Source organism: Lygodium microphyllum, chromosome 30 (genome assembly GCF_053477565.2).
Source record: "Lygodium microphyllum isolate KBCC chromosome 30, Lygodium_microphyllum_v1.1.10, whole genome shotgun sequence".
NCBI lineage: Eukaryota > Viridiplantae > Streptophyta > Polypodiopsida > Schizaeales > Lygodiaceae > Lygodium > Lygodium microphyllum.
The window spans coordinates 67,232,265-67,256,655 of record NC_141164.1 but is presented as its reverse complement, the minus strand read 5'-3'; the positions used below and the strand labels follow the sequence as shown (position 1 = coordinate 67,256,655).

Sequence of the window (24,391 nt, the reverse complement as noted above, 5' to 3'; positions counted from 1 at the left end):
CCCATAAGCACAGTGGTGAAAAGTGCTATTTACCCAAAAGACTATAAAGCATTGTACTTTGCCTATCATTTGAATGAATGCCACTATACTTTTTGTCCTTTCAGTCTTAGTGCACAAGATTTTGTTTATGATTCCAAGATTCCATCTTGGAACCTAATTCACTTGTGTGACAATCATTGTCTCTAAGTGAATGTTATCACGAGTCTTCTAAGTTCTCTTCAATTTGCCATAACTATGCTCACACATTCTAACATGATATCAGAGCCATGGTGAGCATGGCTCAGCTTTGGAATCTCTTCTCTTAGCTCATGTTCATCTCTATCTAGCTCAATCCAAGTGGTTGACTTCATCTCCAACTTCATATACACTCCCTACCTTCATGGCAGCCATAGCTAGCCTGCACCTACTATTGCTTCAAACGTCAACATTGCCTTGCTCTGAGCCCAGCATTGCACAAATTTGTCATCACTGCCTGTTCTGCGCCTGTGTATAGTACGGCTTGCTCTCCGTGCACACAACATCATTCCCATCGAGATCACAAGGCTTTGAAAGCTCTATACCTAAGCTCTCTCCCAAATTTTCTCACTCGTACCACTTGAACCAAGTTTTTGGCACTCTGATTAGTTGATTTAGTAAGTTTTTAGCAAGATTTTCCCATCAAACCAACAAGAAGGGGAAGATTTATTAAGATTTGAAGGATTCAAGCTCATCAATCTAGTTCAACTTGTATCTCTTGATACTATTTGTCACTACCATTGCTTGTGTCCCTTGACACAACCAAATTCAACTCATTTTTGAGAGTTTTGGTGTTGATTTTTTGTTGTTCTAGTCACTCCAGCATAGGCAAATACTCTCAAACATGTCGCTTCAAAGGAGTCAAGTTTCATACCTAGCAAACACGCATAAAGCTTATCTTGATGAAGAAGGCCTATGGGCCATAACTAGTGGACAAGAAAAGAAGCCTCGGGATGCAACTCTTGCAATTACGTGGCAGAAAAGTGATGAAAAGGCTCAAGCTATCATAAAGTGATAGCTATATCCACCATGTGGATACCTGTGACACATCCCATGACACTTGGAAAATATTGGATAGTCTATTTGGTGCACAGTCAAAGTCCTCAAAGTATGGTTTATTAATTGAATTTTTTAGATTGGACATGAAACCTAACACATCTCTTGCAACACATTTGAATTACATGGAAAGTCTCTTAACCCAGCTTGCAAGGATCAACATTAAAATGGATGAAGATGTATGCATTGGTGTCTTGTTAAAAAGTCTACCTCCATTATGATAATGTCTCCACCACTTTAATCAACATGCCAAATCATAAAATTTTGGACATTCAACCCTCTTTGTTAGAAGAAGAAAAGAAGATGAAAAATAAAGAAGAGCCAAGTATCTCTAAGGACGAACAAGTGTTGTATGTCAGTAAAAAGTACAAAGGCAAAAAGGACTAGCTAGTTTGTGATTTTTGCAAAAGGACTGGACATACTGAAAAGTTATGTCATGCCAAAAAAAGGCATCAAAAGGCCTATCTTGTAGTTGTGAAAGAAGAAGAAGACCATGGACATGAAGAAGCAAAGGAAGAAGAAGACCATCAGGAGTAGAAGGACAAGCCTCACCAGTCATTCTATTCACACTACTTTGATAGACTTTTTTAAAGCCTTGTATAACTTTCCCTAATTTTCCTTTTTATAAGCTTGTAAAATCCTCATGTAACTTGGCACTACAGCCTTTGTACACTTTGTGAAGCCCCTATTATAGCCTCTATATATCCACCATGTTTTTAGTACCCACACTTAGCTTTGTTTGCAACAACCTCTAGATGATTACCATGTTTGTGGTGTGCCCACACTTTGCAAGTGTTTTCTCAATAAAGCCTCTATAGACTTTGTGCCTTTCTTGTTGTGATTGAGGAGGGGTGTTGAGAATTAGGCAATCACACCCAATGTAGCCTCTTTGTATGGAGTAGTTGGGCCAAGGGAAATGTAAGCAATCCAGGAGAAGGGACTGAATCTCATAAGCATAGTGGTGAAAAGTGCTACCTACCCAAAATACTATAAAAGCATTGTACTTGCCTATCATTTGAATGAATGTCATTTTACTTTTTTTCCTTTTAGTCACAAGTGTCATTGTCTACACACACAAGATTGTCTTTATGAATCCAAGCTTCCATCTTGGAACCTAATTCACTTATGTCACAGTCATTGTCTCTAAGTCAATGTTATCATGAGTCTTCTCTTTCTCTTCCATCTGCCATAGCCAAGCTATAGATCTATGCATTCTAACACCCCTTGACTATCCAAAGGCTCCAAGATCCTCTCTAAATTGGCCTTGGCAACTTTGACAATAGCTCATAAGATAAAAGACTCTTCCAAAGAGGAAGAAGGAAGCAAGGATGTGGAAGCTGACAACAATGAGCCAGAGAACAATGAGGATGATGCTTTTATGGATGAGGAAGGTGGAAACAATTATGACAAGGGAAACATTGATGACAACATCAATAGGCCCCAAGACATGATAGAATGGCCCAAGGCAAGTAGCCTTTCCACACTTATGAAGGAAATGCTTCACTCTTACAAATATCAATTCCGCATGCAAAGGATTGTAGTGGAGACAAGAAGCTGCAAAAGTGTACCTTGTTCCCATTTTTTAGGACACATATCTATGCGCAATTCACAGCAAATTATACAGAGAGCCATGCAGTTAGCTAGATGGATAAGAGGGGAGAGAGATTAGAGCTACCAAGGGTCTAGAGTTTTTATAACACACTGTAATGCAATGTACTTTGCGAACTTCAACATGTAATGAAAAACCTTTACTTTTTATTGTTCCTGAGGTGTCTCATATTGTATTTTTGTATGACAATCTAATGATTTAATTTATAATGTTAATTGAAAACTCAATGATTAAGTAGAATGAGTAGTCGATTATTGAGGCAACAGTCTAATTAACCTTTTTGCTTTGCTCTGTGAATGAAAAGCTAACATGTGTCATACAAGTGTAGGAATTTTTTAAAAAAATTATAGATTAAAATATTGTGGTTTGATAGGCCATAGTGCTTAACTTTACCTCAAAAATCCCAAAAATGCCAAAAAATGACCATCTAACTAGTGCAGGATGCCCTAAACACCAAATTGTGTGAGAGAACATGATGACTTAATTGTATTTTTGGCACCTATCATCCTCTGAAAATCTTGCACCAATTTCATGTAATGTTGATTCATAAAATATTTTAGTCTTCTTAGAGTCGAACACAAGAAAAAAAAAGATATGCTCGAGAAATAGATTGCAAGAAAAATATATTTATATTATACTACAAAGTACAAAGTACTTTTCTCTATAGGACTATAGTTGGAATACTCAGACTCAATACAAATTTTAGGCCATTTTTAGGTGCTTGATTTTCTCATGGGTTTTCTTACGTCCCTTATTGGCCTATGAAGGCAATCCTATGTTGACACTCTTATTGGCCTATGAAGGCAATCCATGTAGGCATGTACCAAAAATGTGCTTCAATAACTCCTTTTTTACAAGAATGATATTGTGTGCATTCGAGGTGATGGTGGATTCACACTTCACTTTTGATAGGGCCTTCAGGATAGAGAATTGAGCCTATCTGTTTGGGGTGAATATGGCATGGACAATGGCTATGTCACCAATGGGGACCCGACCAATGTAGTGCTCTATCAAGGCATCCGTCTCGAACACTCCATTAACCTTTTGGCAACTTGCAAAATCATCAATGTCCAACACAGTCTACTCAACAAAATATGCATAATAAAACAAAGTATCTAGACAAACTATGGATACACTTCTTGCTCAACATGGATGGAAATCTTCAAGGGTTTCATCAAGTCCATGCTTGACTTGGACTCATAAATCAGGGGGGACTTACTACTCTTCCAAGAGCACTTGTTCTACCATCAAGCTGGCTTGCACTATCTCAAACTCTCGGGTGCCAACAGTGGCATGCTCTGCCAAGTCCATGGCACCTCCAAGAGCTATGAGTGCATCATCTATGTCTTGTAGCTTTGGGTTGCTCTACTCTGCATGCAGATCACTAGGCATGAGGGGAAGTCATTGGTGATTTCTAGCATTGACAATGCATCATCCTCTCTCACTCCAAAACATTTCTCCACATCATGGAGAAGCATGAATTCTTTATTGTCAATGAAGACTTTGCTCATGCTATCACATTGACAGTTTGCATCGATGGTAGAGGATATGGTCTCTTGCTCGCCTGAGCCACCTTCTAAGGTGCTATCCATAGCAAGTATAGCTCTTCGACCATAAGGTTTAGAGCTTTTGTCTCTTTTGTAGCCGTTGCTTCCCCTCTAATATTGTCCACTAGTGAAAGCTTTGGATTAGGGATATCCTTTAGCAAGCCTCCCACGTGCTCTTCCACATCCATTGTGATTGCAAGGGGATCCTCACCTTCATTGAGTAACAAAACAAAAGTGGTAGTCCATTAGAGGTAGTTAATGCCATGTTAATCAAAGCTATATTCCCTAGCTTGCCAAGAAATAAGGTGCTTGAAGTAGGTGAGGGTGAGATTTGCACAGAAATGACCTAGTTGTTTGCAAAATGCCTCCATTCCATTGATGTACTTTAAGACATTATAGGGCACCAATTCCTCATTGGAATCCTTGAATGCAATTGTATACTCTTGTAAGTATGTATTCATGTACTTGATAAGATATTGCAAGCTCGGACCATGACACAGTACCATATCATAGTACTTGATGTTGAGACAAAAGATCTTGTAAAGATCTATTCTCTTAGCAAATTGTATGCCCTAAAGGAATTGCATGAAGCTACTAAGAGTGTGATCCATCATGGAAATAGTAGGGAAAGCTCATGATGAGCTGGATGCTCTTAAATCTCAGTTGAAGAAGAGCTTTGAGATGAAGGATTTGGGACATGCCTCTCACATTCTTGGTATGCACATTAAGCACAACAGGCATAAGTGACTACTCTACCTCTCACAAAGGGAGTACATTCATAAAGTCCTTGAGCATTTTCGCATATGGGCTTAAAGTTTTAGTTTTAAAAAATCTATTCAATTTTTAAAATATAAGTTTTGAAAAGTAAAAATAATAAAATTATAAAAAATCCAAAATATAAAATTTTATAAAATCTAAAATACACATAAATAATTCAAAAATAAAACCCCTTGATTATTCATCAAAATTTTTGATACATCATTTTGCACAAAAATTATAACTCGTTGTAGAGCACTGATAACATACACTTCTTCTTCATTATTTTGCCCATTTGAAAGAAAAAAAGTTAAATAAGATTTGAAATGTTTTATCGCAACTAAACTTTTAAAAATCTAATATTAAAGAAGCTCACCTTTCTACCATCAATACATAAGTTGAAGCTCTCTGTATGAATGCTTCCCATCAACACAAGATGATTTCACAGATTTAGGAGACTCCAACAATCACTAACTATGATTAACTCGATCGTTCCACTTGCAATATGAATTTGAATATCAAATTCACGTCCCATGTCTTCAATGGACTCTAAGGGAACCCATCGGCCTATTTTCTTCATTCGATGTTGATAATAGAAGCACTTGTACAATGATAAATGTGCAACCAAGTAACAAAAGGTAACACTAGAGACCACCACTCTGCATGAAAAGATGTCAAATTTGTCCATCCTACCCATCTCATTTCATCCTTCTTCAAAATTAGAATTAAGAAAGTCCTTAGTTACGTACTTTACAAATGAATATGGAGGAACATTGATGCACATTTATGCTTTTGAAGATATATGCAAAAACATGAATTGGTACAAACCATGAAAGACCCACTAACCTTGAAGCTCTCTCAAATCTCAATGAGGTATGATTGTCATGTAAAATCTTCATTTTTAATGTCTAAAGCGCCCACTCATTCGGAATGGACAAAACCAAAGAATTGAGAGATGGATAAGGAAGTAATTTAAGAGAATCATATAAATCAATTGATATAGATACTACATACATGAATTTATAGAAGAAAATCTTTCAACATAAAAGATATTGCAATTTCTTTTCAATCATCATTGTCTCGCCCACATCTACATGCAGAGCTTTGTATGTCCCATACAAGCTTTCCAAAGCCTAATTCTCAACAAGATTCAAAGGGAAAATATTTGACAGGAGAGAAGAAGTAAAAACCTCAAAAACATATGAGAAGTTAAGAACATAAAAGAAGTGACTTAAAAATCATGGGGAAAATTTATCGAGTAGTCCCAGATGTAGCTTGAAGTCCTTTACACCATACACATGTTGAACTAATGTAACAAGACTACCATCTCGAGCCTCTCAAAACCAAAGCACCCTACCCTTCCAATGAGTTTGTAGTACACTACGATGATGAACTTGATGAGGCCCTATCACTGAAGGCTACATGTAGACCCATGAATCTTTCTTGAATAATGCTTCTTCCTATTTTCCATATTCATCCTTTGTATTGTGTATGTAGACAACAAATATGGAATCATGGGGTCACCTTTGCTAACATGTAGATCCCATTGGAATGATAATGGAAGGATAGCATTGTGGCTATGGTTGTGTGAGCACATGCATATGAGAAATTTTGTGAAATGGAAGAAAGAGAGAAGTTGGATGCTGTGTGGCTAAGGCTGTGGGGGAATATGGGGGTTGTGTGGCTATGGCTATGCTCAAAAGAAAGAGAGAGGCTAGGTTATTGTTTGACTATGGCTATGTAAGAATAGAAAAATGAGAAGATTTGTGGAATGGAGGTAAGAGAACGACCATGGAAAAAAGAGAGAAACTAGGTGCTGTGTGACTATGGCAAAGCAAAGTTGGGGATTTTGTGGCTATGGTAAAGAGAATTTGGGATTATAGAAACCTGAGAAGATTTGTGTAATGGAGCTAAGAGAATGAACGAACTCAAAGCATGTCTTGTGGAATGGAGCTAAGAGAATGAACGAACTCAAAGCATGTCTTGTAGAAAAACACCAAAAAATGCATTTTTGGACAATAGATGTCATAAAAAGAGATTTTGGGTGGGGAAGGGGGTAAGCTATTTTTGGAGAGGGAGAATTTTTAAATTTTGAGTCACCTTTTTGGATGCCCAATGGGACCCATCTAACATGGGGTGGTGAAAGGGGGAGGTAGGGGTAAAAGGGGACATAGGGAAGACAAGCCTATAAGTAGTAAAGACTAGGGAAAAGAGGGAGTAGATAAACTGTACACACCTCCCCCTCTCCCATTGGTCCACCTCAAATCTCTTGTCATTAGGAGAGTCATTAACTCTTAAGGTAAAAGGAACCTTTGTGAGTCCATATTAATGGAGAAGATTCCTTAAAAATAATCATAAAATAATGTGGTTAATAGAATGATTACATTAAGGAAGTGAGTATCCTAGTCAAAACTCCATAGACATCCATCCTAAGTGATGATATCTTTGAGAAACATTTCAAAAGTGAGTACCTTGGGGTCACTAATCTAACTCCACTAGACAACTATATTGAGTGATGATATCTTTGAACAAACAAGCTACCACAGAGCTAGCCTTAATATGCTTGAAGTGCCAACATGAACTCATATGGTATAATAGTTGGTGATGGTTAGAATGCATTTGTTCCTGGTATCAGCTATAGTGGGTTTAAAGGGTCAAACCCCACTTATGGAGTAGCTCCAATGGCAAAATTAGATGAAAGGGAAACCAATTCTAGTTGACCTAGCTACTAAAACCTACCACAGTAATAGATCCATTTGAAAATATCTCTATGCAGTATGTGCCACCAAAGGCCAAACATATTGAATCTTACACATGTTTACTTCATTGGAAAAATGGAAATTGGAAAGCCTTTGTAGTGAGCTTCTTCAATAATTGCCTCCTCTTCATAGGCAATACCACCCACATTGAAGTACTCTTGTAAGAGTTTGGTGATAAAGGTTATCAAGATTGGGAAAAAAATCAATCCATTGAAAACTTCCAAGTTATCTAGATGGAAACAAAACTTGGCAACCACATGTTGAACTCCTAGCACATGGATTACTTGAAATTCAAACTCTTATAATAGGAAGATCCATCATGTTAACCTTTTTGTTACTTGACCAAGTACACCTAAGCAAGATGACCGACAAGGAACACAAAAGGGGTAGATGTCACATCAAGGAGCCACATCAATTGGGAATCTCATGAAATATAAAGAATCTCATGGCATCTTATAGATTAATGGAAAGAGCTTGAAGAGTACATTTTAAATATCCACGGTCTAGCAAATTTTGGAGTTTACTTGCAAAAAATTCACTATGGCTCCTTTTTTTAGAAGAGAAAATGAGTCAAACCCCCTAAAAGGTCCGTTTTTTAGTCCAAACTTTTCCTAATGTTATCATGTGTATCATGCATATGTGTTTACAGTTAAACAATGATAATATTTTTGCACACTTTCTCTTCTACATGAGTTATTATTTTGCTATCTTTTGTAAAATAGCATTTATACAAACTTTATGCACTTTCTCTTCAATACCTTGTAGAAGCCTTGCTATACATCAAATGTTAAGGACACCATATTTTTCATATATTCTCTATTAGCATATATTTTGAAGTGATAAAGAATGATTTTTAACATCCCATATAACTAATTGGCAATAAATGTTATTTGCTCAAGCATATTTTCAAATGATGCCTTCTTTACTTTTCAAGGTACTCAACATGATTCACTTCAATTTTATATAAACCAAATTCTTTTATCTTTATGGTCGCTTATAGCTTCATATCAAACCCTATGCACTTCAACAATAAATTAAACAAGACTTTTTGGTATGCTACTATTTGCCAAATAAAAATTACCCCTTCAAATATAGTCCACCTCATTGCTTATCCTCTCAGTTGGATAATTTTCCAAAAACATATCAAATCATGAAAAAACAAATTTTTGAGTTGGAATATCACTTGAATTTTAAGAAATCCATCACAAATTAATATAACCTAATTTGCCTCCTTGAGTGTAACATGCCCACCAAGCTCATTCCAAGGCATGCCTTTTGTTGTCCATCGAGTAGGTTTTCCAAACGACACTGTCCAGCACTCCCTTGGAGTATCATGGGGTTTGTCACTTAGACCCTACTGAGTCTACATTGCAACGGAAGAGTTCCGGTCAAACCCACTAGGATCGACTTGAATTTTGGGTTCCTAAAACTAGTCAGGTCTCCTAACAGCTAGCTAGTGTCAGTAATTCAAGTTCTCACTTCTCACAGAATCACTCAAACTGAAGCGGACTTGCCGTTGCACTTGGTTTAAAGAGAATGGGAGACAAAGGGAAGTGCGGCACACCAACCCTCCTGCCCATAAGGCAAAATCCCATTCCAGCCCCCTAAAACAATGCAAGTCGGTTCTACCCCAGTAATTAGGTGGTCATTTTATCATTTTTATATTTTTATCGCAAATTTAGAAAGCTCCCAACTAACCAGGACCACCCTAACATTGGATGGACCCATCGATGGGTCACGCCCACTCGCTTTCCTTTGGTGACGATATGATATTTAGTTTTTTAATTACCTATAGCATATTTCTTGAAACATATACAACCAACTTCCTTAAATTAATTCGTTAGATCACGGGTTTCTTCCCGTAATTTATCTCACGAACACGCATAAAATTCAAACAATCCTTGAATAAAATAATTTTCTTTATTGTATTGGAATTTCATTACAATTTCCATCTTTTTGACTCTATAGAAGATATATAGAATTCCATGAGGGTATTGTACATACCAAGATTCCACCCTTGTAACTAGTATTAGGGTTCTAGGATTCCATCCTGGGTCATGAAGGGGCTCGTCAGATTCTAGGAGTAATACTAAATTTATAGCCAGAGTCCCCCCCTAGCATTCACATTTTCTACTACTCAAGATTATCCCTATGGATAGACCTTTCCGCTACGGAGCTAGTCTAAGGCTCTCGAAATGATAACCATGACTCCCTTGGAGTAGGGTCTCGCAGCTAGCTTGGGGGTACCCTAGCATAATATTTCCTTTTATCCTATTTGTCAATGTTTTGAATTAGAGATCTAGATTCTAGCAAACACATACAATCCTTTCAAACATATATCATTAATGCAATGAGAATCACACCATTGTGTAGCTCACAGCTTCACATAGCCAAGGTAGACCTTAACCTAAGATAACCTTATAATCTAATGAGGATTCTCCTCCCCATAAAGAAGTGTTGAGAACATCTCTTTCAACTTTGTTATGCAAGGCACGAGTTTCCCTCTTAGGGCTAACTTACCCAACATAAGCAATACCTTTGCATAAACTATTTTTTTGAAGAATATACAATATTCCTCTATTTCAATTTTGGGGGTTTGTAGGTAATATGTTAAACTAGGATGGTATAAGTTGTTCTTCAAATTTTTAGATCCCATCCAATATTTCCTTAATGTTGAACTATCCTAGGACGTAGCGATTTTTCTTTTGTTGGTACCTAGAAAAAATATGGCATTGATAACCTAATGAGACGATTTACAAGGCTTTTAAATAGACCTATACTTTGTATAACAAGTGTTATTCAATACTTAACCTTATTGCGTTCGACAATAGGTATATCAAGCTATTTTACTTTAAAATAGTCCTTTACTTATTTTATGCAATGCAACTAGAAATTCTTTTTATGTTTGTGTTAACTAATGCACAATTTACAGTTCTATTCACAATATCCTATCGCATAGATCATTCTGTAATACTAAGTTCTTTGTTTATGCAACCATGTACACAACTACCTAATAGTTTAGTATCTAGTGTAGTTTTCCACTTCATAACCTATGCAATATCCACCTACAACTATTTCTATTATGATTCTACAAATTATAACCTTGACTAATCTTAACTACAAATCATAGGTAGTAGTTATCAATTTATGCATGCACTAACGCACATTCTAGATGAAAGTTGTCCTTTCATGTAAGTGCAAGTATGGAAGCCAATATTTTATGTACTTAATTTTTATATGGATGCTATCTATGGAATCTAACAAGTAGTTTGTGCACTACTTAATGCAAAAACTAACATTTTATGTAAAATTTTGGTAAAAACCTTATTATTTTATGTGTTGATATGAAAATAGTAGCCTATTTTTGAGATGTGAGTAACCTGGTTTGGCACGACAACATTATGAATTTCATCTTTGCTTGCAATTGCATTCGCAACACCCGATGTTCCATTGGTAGTGGGAACTCCAACAATCTCGAGCACTCCCGCATTTTTGGCAATACCCACTCCTTGGCCGGTTGCAGTGGTTATCATGGTCTTTGCACCTCATTTCTTTGGTGCCATCATCGAGAGTGGGGTTCAGAGATAAGGAAGGAGGGTTGAACTTGGGATGGGAGAGCATGAGAGAAGATTTCCTAGTTGATGATCGAGAGAGGGGGGGTAAGTTAACTTGAGGAGATTTTACCTGACCATGATGTTATATGCCTCACAGAGACACATGAGAGCCCAGAGAGAGGGCTTCCACGCATTACAGGATTTGAGTGGGTATCTGCATACCGGGCTACTACTAGGCAGAGCACATCTAGGGGCTCAGGAGGGGTGGCAGTTCTATTCCGCCAGGGGATACAGAGACATATCCAGTTAGTGAGACGAGATGAGGAGGCCAGTTACATATGGATCAGAGTGCAGATATCAGATGAGAGATGGATCTATATGGCAGTATGCTACTTTTCACCACAAGGGTCCAGATATGCTACTACACAGGGTGATATTCAGGCCAGAGATTCCCCCTCCCCTTATTCTATATTCTAGTTTGGGTGAGGTCTTCCTTATGGGGGATTTCAACGGGCGCACACAGAGCCAACAGTGTGAGAGTTTTGATATGGAGCAGCCAGAGATCATGAGAGCATTAGACCCTGAGGAGTTGGGGATCAGTAGGGAGTCAGCAGATACTGGGCCAGATGCCACAGGGTATGGAGGGCATTTACTTGAGCTTGGTAGTAGACATCATCTCGTTATTTATATAACGGGATGGCACGATGGCCATATTCAGGAGGTCTTACATGCTTCCCACATGGGGGGGGAGAGTACTGTAGATTATCTGCTCGGACCGATCGATGGGATGCATACTATCGAGTCCTTCGGCCTTGGGAGACTTCCACTCGGTGCCGATCACACCTTTCTCAGTTTCTCACTCCTCACCTCATTACCATCACCACCTGCAGATATCATACCCCACATGCATACTACCATACACTTCACTCATAAGCTCTCACATATTTACTCACAGCATCTGGAGGAGCACATCACGTCACTTGATCCATACGCACCCCTTGATACACTGACCACTAATATCACACGCATTCTGCATGATTCTGCTACACTCAGTTTTCCACATCACACATACACGCACCCCCCTCGGACTGGTACCATGCCACAGAACAGGTGGTATGATGATGAGTGCAGAGATCTACGTCGACAGCTACGCGATTTGGAGGCCAGAGAAGAGATCACACACAGACATGCGCAGAGACGCATGCACCGCTTGACCCGCCGTAAAAAGCGGGAATGGGAGGAGGAGAGATATTGGGATATATACCACCTTCTTATGAGCAGAGATTGTGCAGAGGCATGGAGGCAGATCAGAGAACCACGCTCACCCACACCGATACATGACCCTGTAGTATGGCATGGATACACACAGAGTTTATATCATGTACCCGCACAGCCGCTAATACCCACACCATGTACAACAAGACCGGGTATTTCATCATTTTTCACCACTAGTATGGTGAAACATGCTATCTCACAGTTACAGTATGGCCGCGCTCGAGACCAGTTTGATCTTCAGGCAGAGCATATTATATATGGCAAAGACACATTGGCTCCACTCATTTCTCACCTCTTCAACCATGCATTGTCGAAGGGGTTCCCTGATTCGTGGACAGAGCACACCATTGTACCTATCCACAAGTCAGGGGATCCTATGGATCCTAACACATATAGGACCATCATGATTGGGCCAGTTTTGTCCAAACTTTATGGCACGGTGATGGAGGAGGAGCTCAGCACGCTAGCAGAGAGAGAGTGCATGCGCACACCCGGACAGGCAGGGTTCAGACGGGCATTTTCTACCATAGACCACATCTTCACTCTCCGTTGTCTGATCGACCAGACACGAGTGAAGAAACAGAGATTGTACTGTTGCTTTGTGGATTTCCGCAAAGCCTTTGACATGGTTCCGAGAGAGAGGCTTTTCAGACGCCTACTTGATCTAAGGGTGGATGATGACATGATGTGGGGTATTTATGCACTATATGAGCGGGTTACTGGCAGAGTCAGATGTCCGGGAGGTATATCAGATCCCCTTGTGAGCACCATTGGTGTGAAACAAGGATGCCCACTCTCACCGACTCTATTTGGGCTATACATTGATGAGATAGCAGAGTTTATTCAACAGCGAGCCGGTGGAGGTATAGATATCAGTGGAGCCACAGTTCATATCTTACTATATGCAGATGACATTGTGTTGGTCTCAGACTCAGCTCAGGGATTACAGCAGCATTTATTAACATTGTATGATTTTTTCATACAGAGAGGCATGACAGTGAATCTTGGTAAAGCCAAGGTTCTTATATTCCATACATCAGCTCAGATACGCAGATAGAGTATTTTCATGGCAGCAGGAGGGAGTATTGAGGTCACTGGATCATATGTATATTTGGGAGTCACCTTTACAGCAGCTTCAGGGACTTTCTCGATGACACAGGCAGCTCGTGACCGCCTCACTAGAGGATACTCAGCATTGGCTCTTATGGAGCGACAGTGTTATCAGGCACACTTCCAGGAGCCCCGCACCAAGGGGTGGCTCTTTGATACTCTAGTCACTCCAGCACTGATGTATGGAGCAGCTATATGGGGGCCAGGCCTTGCCGATTATGTATGGACATTGATGGAGAGACCTCAAGTGATCATGATATCTAGATTGATTCGCAGCAAGGCCTCAGTCCCACATGACATTGTGCGAGCAGAGCTTGCCACACCGCCCATGCTAGTCGAGGCATTATTTCAGACAGTCTGCTTCCTACACAGATTTCAGGATATGGACAGAGATCGCATTGCATATAGAGCATATATGGCATCTTAGGAGATGGCTCAAGCGGGGGATACCACATCATGGTATGCACAGACTAGAGCTTGGTTTGACAGACATGGGCTGGACATTGATAGACTCCCACCTCTTCTATATGATACTCAGGCTCCCACTTACACCCTCTCTCTCTCTGAGAGGAACAGAGTCATCAGACAGGAGATATGGCATATTTGTATACAGAGGACATGGGTCAGCCCTGCATAGCCACTACCATCGAAGATGGCACATTATTATACACAGTTCTTGAGCATATCAGAGCAGGGATTCATAGAGATTCCGAGATATATGTAGATCTATATGCCACATCGATTGAGAGTTCTTATTGGACAGCTCAGGGTATCATCACATCAGCTTATGATTGAGAGTGGCAGAGCCAGTGGCATCCCACGGGAGGAGAGGATATGCCCCCTTTGCAGATCAGAGGTGGAGAGTGAGGAGCATTTTGTTCTCAGATGCCCGACATACTCAGAGTTGAGATCTAGATACACATTGAGCAGCTCACTTCAGGGATGTATGACTGATATGGATCAGAGATCATTTGGCCATTTTCTGGGAGAGGCATGGCACATCAGAGAGCAGAGCACACAGCGGGTCCCAGTCAGAGAGGGGCCCACCCAGACGACTATTACACAGTTCTTTCAGATAGACAGAGTGAGAGCTACTATACCAGCCTCCAACCAGACCTCCGAGCTCACACTACAATAGGCTGAGGACCAACGTACCCGACGCCGCACGAGGATCCGGGGGTTTCGAACCCCACAGCCACACCGACAGGAGATCCGGAGGATTCTTGATCTACATCGACAGCAGACTGAGGTCCGACGACACTCGGCACATTGGATCTCAGATCTCCAGTTTGCTCTTTCTCCACTGCCGATGTACCACATCCTGCATCCAGGAGGGATCACCTGCTATTAGCGACTTCGACGACTGCTACTACATCCCAGGATAGTATATCTCCCTGCATCTGTTACATATACACATCGCACCACTTTATCACAGCCGACAGGTGTTCCCCTATCACAGCCGACATTTGTTCCCCTTTTGTAGCCATTATCTGGAGTACCAGAGCTACATACGCACATACACATATACGACACTTATCACACTCACAGCACCGTATTTTCAGTTTCCAGTTTTTAGCTTTTCATTCAGCACTTTTATTTTGGATAGCTGGACCTCATCAGTTGTATCATAGTTTGTCTCATAGGCTAGTTTTGGTCTTTAGAAGACGTTAATATAACTTTCTTTCTTTCTTTCTCTCTCTCTCTCTCTCACTCACACTCTCTCTCTCACTCTCACTCACACTCTCTCTCTCACTCTCACTCACTCACTCACTCTCTCTCTCTCTCTCTCTCTCTCTCTCTCTCTCTCTCTCTCTCTCTCTCTCTCTCTCTCTCTCTCTCTCTCTCTCTCTCTCTCTCTCTCTCTCTCTAGCTCTCTCTCGTAGCCTCTTGGAGCATCTTCCTTTCACGTTTTCAAGTAGAGGACATGCCTTTATATAGGTAGAAGGGAGTATGTGCTACCTCTTCCTTCCCTTCTCTTTCTCCTTCCTTTTTGCTATAATAACTCCTTCACTCTTAGTTTAAATATAGTGGGAGCTCTTTACATGTTGAAAAAAATGGTGATGTTGATGTTAGTGATGATGGCATTGATGAGGATGATCATGGCTTGTTTGTCGAGAAGATTCGAGAGGTGGCACCCTTTATAGCGAGGATGACCACTTAGTTCACAATTTAAAAAAAATGTTAGTTATAAAGTTTAACATATTATAATAAGTATCTATTATATAGCTTATATAACATATAAGTAATATTACTAACCTTATTAACTTACCAGCTAACATATAAACTAACTTACTAACTTACAACCAACTAACATTTTTTTCTTAACTAACCAAAAACTTGTTTTTTTGAAGATGCGGGGATGTTACATCCTCCTCCCCTTAGAGGAATCAAGTTGTCCTCATCTCGAGAGAAACTGTGGGTATTGTTGATAAAGAACATTCGCATCTATCCACGTAGCATCTTCTTTAGGGTAGTCTTTCCACTGGATAATGTATTCTCTAAGGGTTCTACTTCTCAATTTTCTCTCTCTTACACCAATTACTCTGTCAAGTTGTAGCTCAAGGACTCCTTAGCTAGGTATTACGACTTGTTGATAATCAAGGATATAGTCAGGGTTAGCTGCATATGCTTTCAATAAGCTAACATGAAATACATTGTGGATTTTCAAATTCTCAAGGAGTTGTATCTTATAAGCGCTTGGTCCTAAGCACTTGAGAACCTTGTAGGGTTCACAATATCTTGGACTTATCTTCTTAAATTCTCTCAAAGACAAGAAACTCTTCTTTGGATGATGGACATGGACAAAGACCATGTCTCCTTCTTTGAAGATTCGTTCTTACCTTTCTAGATCAGCATATGCCTTTTGTCGGTCCTTGGCAACTTGAATATCCTATTTGATAATCCATTTCCTCTAACATTTTTCTTTAAGCTTCTACCCTTAGAGTAGGATCAAAGAAATCAAGTGGCATACAAAATCTTGACCATATAGTGCCTAAAATGGAGTCATCTGAATACTTCGATGATAGGAGGCATTATAAGCAAATTCCACTAAGGGTAGATACTCAATCCACCTTTTAGGTTCCTTGCTGCAATATGCTCACAGAATATCCTCAATCACATGGTTAACTCATTCTATCTACCTATCAGTTTGTGGATGATAAGCACTACTGAAACAAAGTTGGGTTCCAATGGCTTCAAATAAACTTTTTCAAAAATATGATGTGAAAAGAGAATCACAATCACCGATGATCCTTTTAGGTAACCATGTAACCTGAAAATCTCTTTTACAAAAATTCTTGCAATATTTGAAGCTTTGTAATTGGTTTTGGTAGGAATAAAATGAGCAACCTTTGTTAGCATGTCTACTATCATCTTCATTGAGTTATATCCTCCTTGCATAGAAGGTAACCTAACTACAAAGTCCATGCTAATAACCATTTCATATGAGGAATGTCAAGTGGCTGGAGTTTTCTTGGTAACTTGATACATTCAGATTTTACTCTTTGGCAAATCAAACATTCAGTAACATACTTAAGTACATCACCCTTGAGTCTTTGCCACTAATAGCTTTTCATGACATCATTATGAGTTTTTGCATAACCTGGGTGTCTTGAAAAAGGGGAATCATGTGCTTCCCAAAGTATCCTTCTCTTAAGAGTCTGACTTGAAGGAATGCATAGTCTCATTCTAAAATAAACAAGTCCTTCGTCATTAGTTGAGAATTCCTGATACTTAATCTTGAATTTGGGATCTTATTCCTTATTCTGAACTTCCCAAAACAATTGTTGTATTTTGGGTCCTTATTTGCTTCCAACTCAATGATAGGATTATTTGGCATTGATACCATTGTAGCTAGAGTTTCTACCCTAGATGGTTTATGACTTTATGACTAAGGGCATCTGCTACTAAATTTTCTTTACTAGGTCTGAATTTAATTTCAAAGTTATACTCCTGCACAATTTTGATCCATCATTGTTGCCTCATATTAAGATTAGGCTGAGTAAAAATTCACTTAAGAATTTTATGATCTGTGACTAAGGAAAACTTATTTCCAAGCAAGTAATGTCTCCATAATTTGAGAGAGTGAATCATAGCTAACAACTCTGCGTCACGATAGCATAACTCTTTTCATGGACTTTTAATTTTCTCGAAGAGTAAGCTACATAATGACTTTCTCGCATTAGTATGCATCCCAATGCAAGAGAGCTGGCATATGTGACAACCTCAAATTCCTTGCTTAAGTCAGATAGCCTTAAGATAGGAGCAGTTATCAGACTATGCTTTAGTTTCTCAAAGCTAGCTTATTCAATTGGTATCCAAGTAATAGCAACTTGCTTTTTGAGTACGTCTGGGTAAGAGGTGCTGCAACTTGGACATAGTTTCTGATGAATATCCTATACCATCCTATTAGACCTAGAAAACTTCTCACTTCCATGATAGTGGTTGGGGGTGGCTAATCTTGAACATCCTTGACCTTGGCAGGAGCTACTGATATACATTTGGCAAACACTATGAATCCCAAGTATTCAATATTCATTTTGAAGAAGGCACACTTCTTCTTCTTGGCATACAACTTATGTGTTCTCATAGTCTCTAGGACAATGCAAAGATGTAGTTCATGATCTTCATTCTTCTTAGAATAAGTTAGGACATCATCAAAGAATACAAGAATAAAATCATCAAGATGAGGTATGAAAATGTCCTCCATTAACCTGTTGAAGGTGGTTGGAGCATTTTTCAACCCAAATGACATCACAATGAATTCAAAATAACCATATCTTATGTTGAAGGCGGTTTTAGGAATATCTTCATCCTTGATTCTAATATGATAATATCTTGATTGAAGATCCATCTTAGAAATGGTCCTTTCTCCTTGTAGACGATCAAGAAGCTTGTCTATCCTCAGGATTGGATACTTATTCTTTATGGTTACCTGGTTTAGCCCTTCGTAGTCGATACAAAACCGGAGAGTTCCATCTTTCTTCTTCTGGAATAATACTGGGGCTCCCCATGGTGAACTACTTGGCTAAATATACCCTTGATCTAGCATTTGTTTGAGTTGCTCTTTCAGTTTGATGGCTTCAAGAATATACATTTTGTAAGGTCTTTTTGCAACTAGAGTGGCTCCTAGAACAAGTTTGATTTCATGATCAACTTCTCTTTTCAGAGGTAACTCAATAAGCTCTTTGGGAAATATGTCAACGTATTCTTTTAACTAGGATGGTTATTCTTGTGTCTAACCATCTTGATTTACCTTGTTAAGCTTGACCAAGTAAATAGATAATCCTTTCTTCAAGCCTTTCACAATTCGAGAAGCTTTTGCTAGTTGAACCTTAGGTTTCCTTGTTTCACTTTGTGTAGTCACTATTTCACCATTCAAATCCTAAAATGTGACTTGACCTTTTTCACAATGGATATGAGCATTGCTGGGAATCAGCCCATCTATTCCCAGTAAACAATCATAAGCGCCTAAGTTAATTACCTTGAACCTCATGCTTGAAAGGTTTTCTCCTAGACTAAACTCTACCTTGGCAATTTGATGTGCAGAAAGTACCTCCTTTCCATTTGCTAACTCCACAAGAAATTTTGATGCATTTACTATGTCCATCCCTAACTTCTTAGCACAATTGGGTGAAATAAATGAGTGTGTACTTCCATAGTCAATCAAAACTTTAAATGATTTACATTGGTGACTAGCTAGTATGTGTATTCCAGAATATTGATATTTTGGACCCTTCTTGTGGAATGCAGCATGAACAATCACTTTTTCAATATCTTCTTCCATAGTAGGGCTTTCCTCCTTATTAATCTCTTTAAGGGTAATATTTGACGTTCTTCATCTTGCCATAGCTACTTGACCTTGGCTTGGGAAGCTCTACCTTGACCTTGAAATTGGCCTTGGCGATGGTTTCCACCAAGTTTCGGACAATCTTTCTTGAAATGTCTTGGCTCATTACAGTGAAAGCACTTAAGAGCATCCTTGCTTCCTTGGGTAGGAACAAAATTTCCAACTGCATTGGATTTTGCCTTTTTTTAAAAAAAATCTTGGTGAAATTAACCTTGAGTTCTCTTTTCTTGACCTTTGAATCCTCCTTTATTCTAGTTATTGTAACTCCATAACTTATTATTCTTAGTCTTTGATTGTACTTCTTGTACAATAGGAGCAACTCGAATCAAAGCATCTTGGAGGTCTATTAGGCACATTCTAGACGAGTATTTAGAGGAGAATTTAGCCCATTGCAGAACTTGGACACTTGTTGAGTAGTATCCATGGAGGGTGCATATTTAAGAAGTGAAACAAACTTGGAGTAATATGCCTCCATGGTCAATCCCATTTGCTTCAAATTAAAGAACTCATTCATTTTCTAGGTGCAATAAGCTGGAGGTAAATACCTTTCTCTTATTGCTTATTTCCACAAATCCCAAGTAATGGTATTTTCACGGACACCTTGATCTCGGCACCACTGCTTCCACTAGAGTCGAGCCTCCCTAGTTAATTTTAACTTAGCTATCATGGCCTGGTTGGCTAGGACAGTTCCAACATCAATAAAATAATCTTCCATGGATTCAATCCAAATTTTTGCATCAGCTTTCACATTCTTGCCTCTCCCGTCAAATTCTAGAGGTTTGACTTGCTTCAAAAGATTCCTCTTTTCTTAAGCTTTGTTTTGGGAATTATTGTGGGCACAAGATTCTAGGAAATTTTCAACAATTCCCAAGTTAATATTTACTAAATTTAAATAGTGTTAATATTAGAGTTTGATACTCAAATTATTTCTTGCTTGATCTATTGAAACAATTTCAAGTAAAGCTCTTTTTCCATAGCTAAAGTTAAACTACAATTCAAAGCTTACAAGGAAAAGTAGGCTTCCATTATTTCTCTGGTTGATAAAGTATCAATCAATTTTTATTACAACGGATGTAGAAAGCAATCAATGGGAAGAAATACATTATTCAAATAGCTCACATGCTCATCTTATTTTTTAGAAAAGGATTCCCTACTACAATCGAAGCATAACACTCTGATACATCCTTTAAGAAGTAACTTCGATTCTAAGAGTAGATATATAGAAATCTATATTTTTGAGGGAGATCAGGAAATCCGTCCTTCTCGTAGTTGTGGTGGCTAGAGCAATCTACGACTTTTACTCTGTCACCTGGAAGGATCTTTGTAACTTCCTCATAGATATACTGGTTTAGTTTGATCTTCTTGCCTCTAGTATACAGGGTTGAGTTTACACTGGCCTCATAAAATAGATAGATCTTGACTTTTTAAAGATCTTCCATCCATTTCACCCTTTTCAAATTATCCTGAAGATAAGCTAGACGGCTTGCATCTGCATCAATATAGGCAGAAGGGAGTACGTGATATCTCTCCCCTCCCTTCTCTTTCTCCTTCCTTTTTGCCACAATAACTCCTTCACTCTCAGTTTTAGAGTGGGAGCTCTTTACATGTAAAAACAAAATGGTGGTGTTGACGTAAGTGATGATGGAGTTGATGAGGATGATCATGTCCTATTTGTCAAGAAGATTTGGGAGGTGGTGCCCTTTCTATGGCGATGATGACTAGTCAGTTCGCAATACTTTTTTTAAAAACATTAATTATAACGTTTAACATTTTATAATAAGTATATATTATATAACTTATATAACGTATACGTTATATTACTAGCCTTACTAACTTACTAACTAACATATTATCTAACTTACTAACTTATAAACTTGCTAACTTACAACCAACTAACATTTTTGTCTTACCTAACCAAAAAATTGTTTTTTTGAAGATGCAAGGATGTTACATCAAGTTTAAATATGGGTCTAAATTTTTATAAGGGGCTACGTTTAGCATTTACAAATATGCTTCCTCATTTCAAAAGCCCTTTCTATACATATAATCATTTCTATATATATAAGTGATTGCAAACAACAAATTGAATTCCTTTCATAATGGCCACCTCTAGTAGGTGTCCATATTTTGGTCAAAGACAACCTTGGACATTTATGATCAAACATGTTCTTCAATTTTTTAAAAAATACTACTATGTGGGGGGCACATAACCCATTACCAAAAAATATTCTCATAGAGGGAAATTCTATTTGTCATGTTTTCTCTCCAAAGCTTTCTTGTTATTGCTCTTGTACCATGCTAAGATAATAATAGAAAGGAGGGTTCTATCACATTAAACGTGTGAACAACATAAGACAAGCATATCTAAGGCTGAAGTTCATGTTATTTTGTTCATGTGCGCACCTCCATCTTAAATATTCTCATTTCTCCTCTAAGTCCAAATTTTCTATGATGATTCTAATAGCTTTATGCTAGGAGACATGATTTTTGAAAGCCCAAAATTTTGTGGTAGAAAACTAACTTTAAAATCTTGTTTATTCACCATATTAAGTCTTTTTTGAGAATTTTGCAAAAAATGATGGATTGGGATGAGATTTGTTTCTTCTTTTTGTTGTAGTATTTTATTCAATTAGAATAAGACTAGGCTATGTTAAAAACAAGGTCATAATACTCCTCTTGACACTTCATTGCACCATTTGAGATAAAATACCCTTGAGCCATACAAGTGGCTTTATTACAACCTAATGAAATAACACAATCTTGGGTTAAGCTCTGATCTTATCTTCCAAGTTGACAACTACATGCATGATATATTGTATATATTTAGGTAGTTGTTATCCTTTCCTCTACTACCTAGCACAAAGATAGTTAAAAGTCATTGTTGACTATGTATATTCCATTTTTAATATCAAGTTCTAACATACCAAAATATTTGTTTATATATTATAGTGGGGACAAAAAGATGCAAAAAAAGTGTAAGACATGCATGGACATCAATAATGCATTTTAGTAGACTTAATTGTACATATAATCCCAAAACAAAGCATAAAAGTGAACTATTGTATGCTTAATTAGAAGCATAAATTTTTTTATTTATGCACAAAAGATATGTGCTATTATAGAAGTAACTAGAAGCACCAAGAAAGGCTTCACATCAATAGACAAGCCATAATATTCTCCTTCAAAGCCTTTTTTGATGTTGTTCTCAAAACCAAGTGGTAAATTCAATCTTGATGGGATGATAGAATATATTTCTCACTCTTTGCTATCAAAGGCAACACAAGCATGATTAGAAAATGTGGACATAAAGTAAGAAGATAGAATATAGTTGTCATGCTTTGTTATGAAAATAGAAAAAACTATGATTACCCAAATGTAGATTTAAGTTGCCCTTACTTATGTAAGAGAATATGCTTTCAACTACTTTTTTGCCTACTCATAACTATTGAAAAAATCATATGGAGTCTTGTTTAAGTAATCGCCACTATGTAAGCAATAACCACAAACTAGAAGTTGTTGCCTTTTTCAAAGATTGAGATAAGGGACATGCTAATGGGATTTTGACAGGATGGTTGTGATAGTTGCTTGTTTACATTTTTCTAGTGGAAAATCTCTTGTGAATGTCAAGTGGATATGTTAGAAATGTGTAAAAGTTCACATAATATTCTCCAAAAATGTAAGGTGATCACAAAAAAGGAGTACAATGTTCTTATATAAAATGTGGCTTGGATCACATTAGGAACAAGGCAAGTTTTTGGGCAAGTTCCTCACAATATGTCTTACCACCACCATCACCACCATCATCACCATGGCTATGACTACCACCATGCAAATGAATTAGGTGTTCATCACAATGGTTATCCTCTCCATGAGGGCCATGGTTATGATCTTCATCATGTTGATAGTTACCAACAACATGGAAATCCTCACAAGAAGCATGAGCGTTTAGCGGAGATGGGGTTACTAGCTTCAACTCTATATGGACTTGTAAACACCTTCTCAACACTAATTTTCTTTTTCTTCATACTTACTAATGTTTTTTCAAACGTACTTGAAATCTTTTAGTAATTTTGGTCACATAAAGGCATGTATTGCAAGTACCTAATTCTAAGACTTTCTAACAAGCACCCAATTCTATGTATGCATGCATGTGTGTGTGTCTAGGTGTGTATGTACACACTTGTGTGCAAATGCGTGCATGTGCATGTACGTGTGTGTATGCGTGTGTTCATGTTTGTGCATATTGCACAAGCATATGCATATGTTGTAGTAGTCTTTCAGCATACAATTACAACTTACATTTTTTATAATCTAAAGGTCTCAAAATTTGAAAAAGAGTGACAAGAGGCTTTGCAAGTCTAAATGTCTCCATTATAATGCAATATAACTACTACTTATTATATTTAAGCATAATAAGACAATGGTGCATTAATGATGTGAGATTTTTTATTGTTGTAGCATGAAGCTCATAAAGGAAAAACAAGTCATGGAGATGGACACTCTCACACTAAATTGGCTACTTTAGGTGCTCTCGGGTCAGGAGCTCTTGCAGCTTATGAGCATCATCTCCACAAAAGCCACTATTAACAAGTTATTTGATAGTCTCTATGCTTAACTTTCTTTTATATAGATTTAATACATAACTTGCACGATGGTCCTAGTAAGATACAGTGAAAACATTGTGACTATTTTACACATGTAATGAAACATTAGTAATGAATATAGAGGAAATTATTAGTGTTATGATCACTTGATTGCTAATGTAGAAAATGTTTTGGATCATGACTCAATACACATTTTCTATGCTTCTTTACATCCTGACAAGTTGGAAAGTGTGATGACAACCCAATTCCACATTAATC

The 24,391-nt window shown here is 38.0% G+C and overlaps 1 protein-coding gene and 1 long non-coding RNA gene across 2 annotated transcripts; both read left to right on the top strand.

Annotated features, from left to right (window-relative positions):
* The first annotated feature begins 859 nt into the window (after window positions 1-859).
* LOC148009956 (uncharacterized) lies at window positions 860-15,842 on the top strand. The gene is made up of 4 exons (XM_087672849.1): window positions 860-998; window positions 2,355-2,536; window positions 12,252-13,241; window positions 15,699-15,842. Exons 1-4 carry the CDS (start codon window positions 860-862, stop codon window positions 15,840-15,842), a joined length of 1,455 nt encoding a protein of 484 aa, XP_087528975.1.
* Window positions 15,843-23,139: 7,297 nt separating this feature from the next.
* LOC148009955 (uncharacterized) lies at window positions 23,140-24,091 on the top strand. The gene is made up of 2 exons (XR_015689684.1): window positions 23,140-23,516; window positions 23,988-24,091. It is a non-coding gene; the product is annotated as an uncharacterized LOC148009955 (long non-coding RNA).
* The last annotated feature ends 300 nt before the right edge of the window (window positions 24,092-24,391 follow it).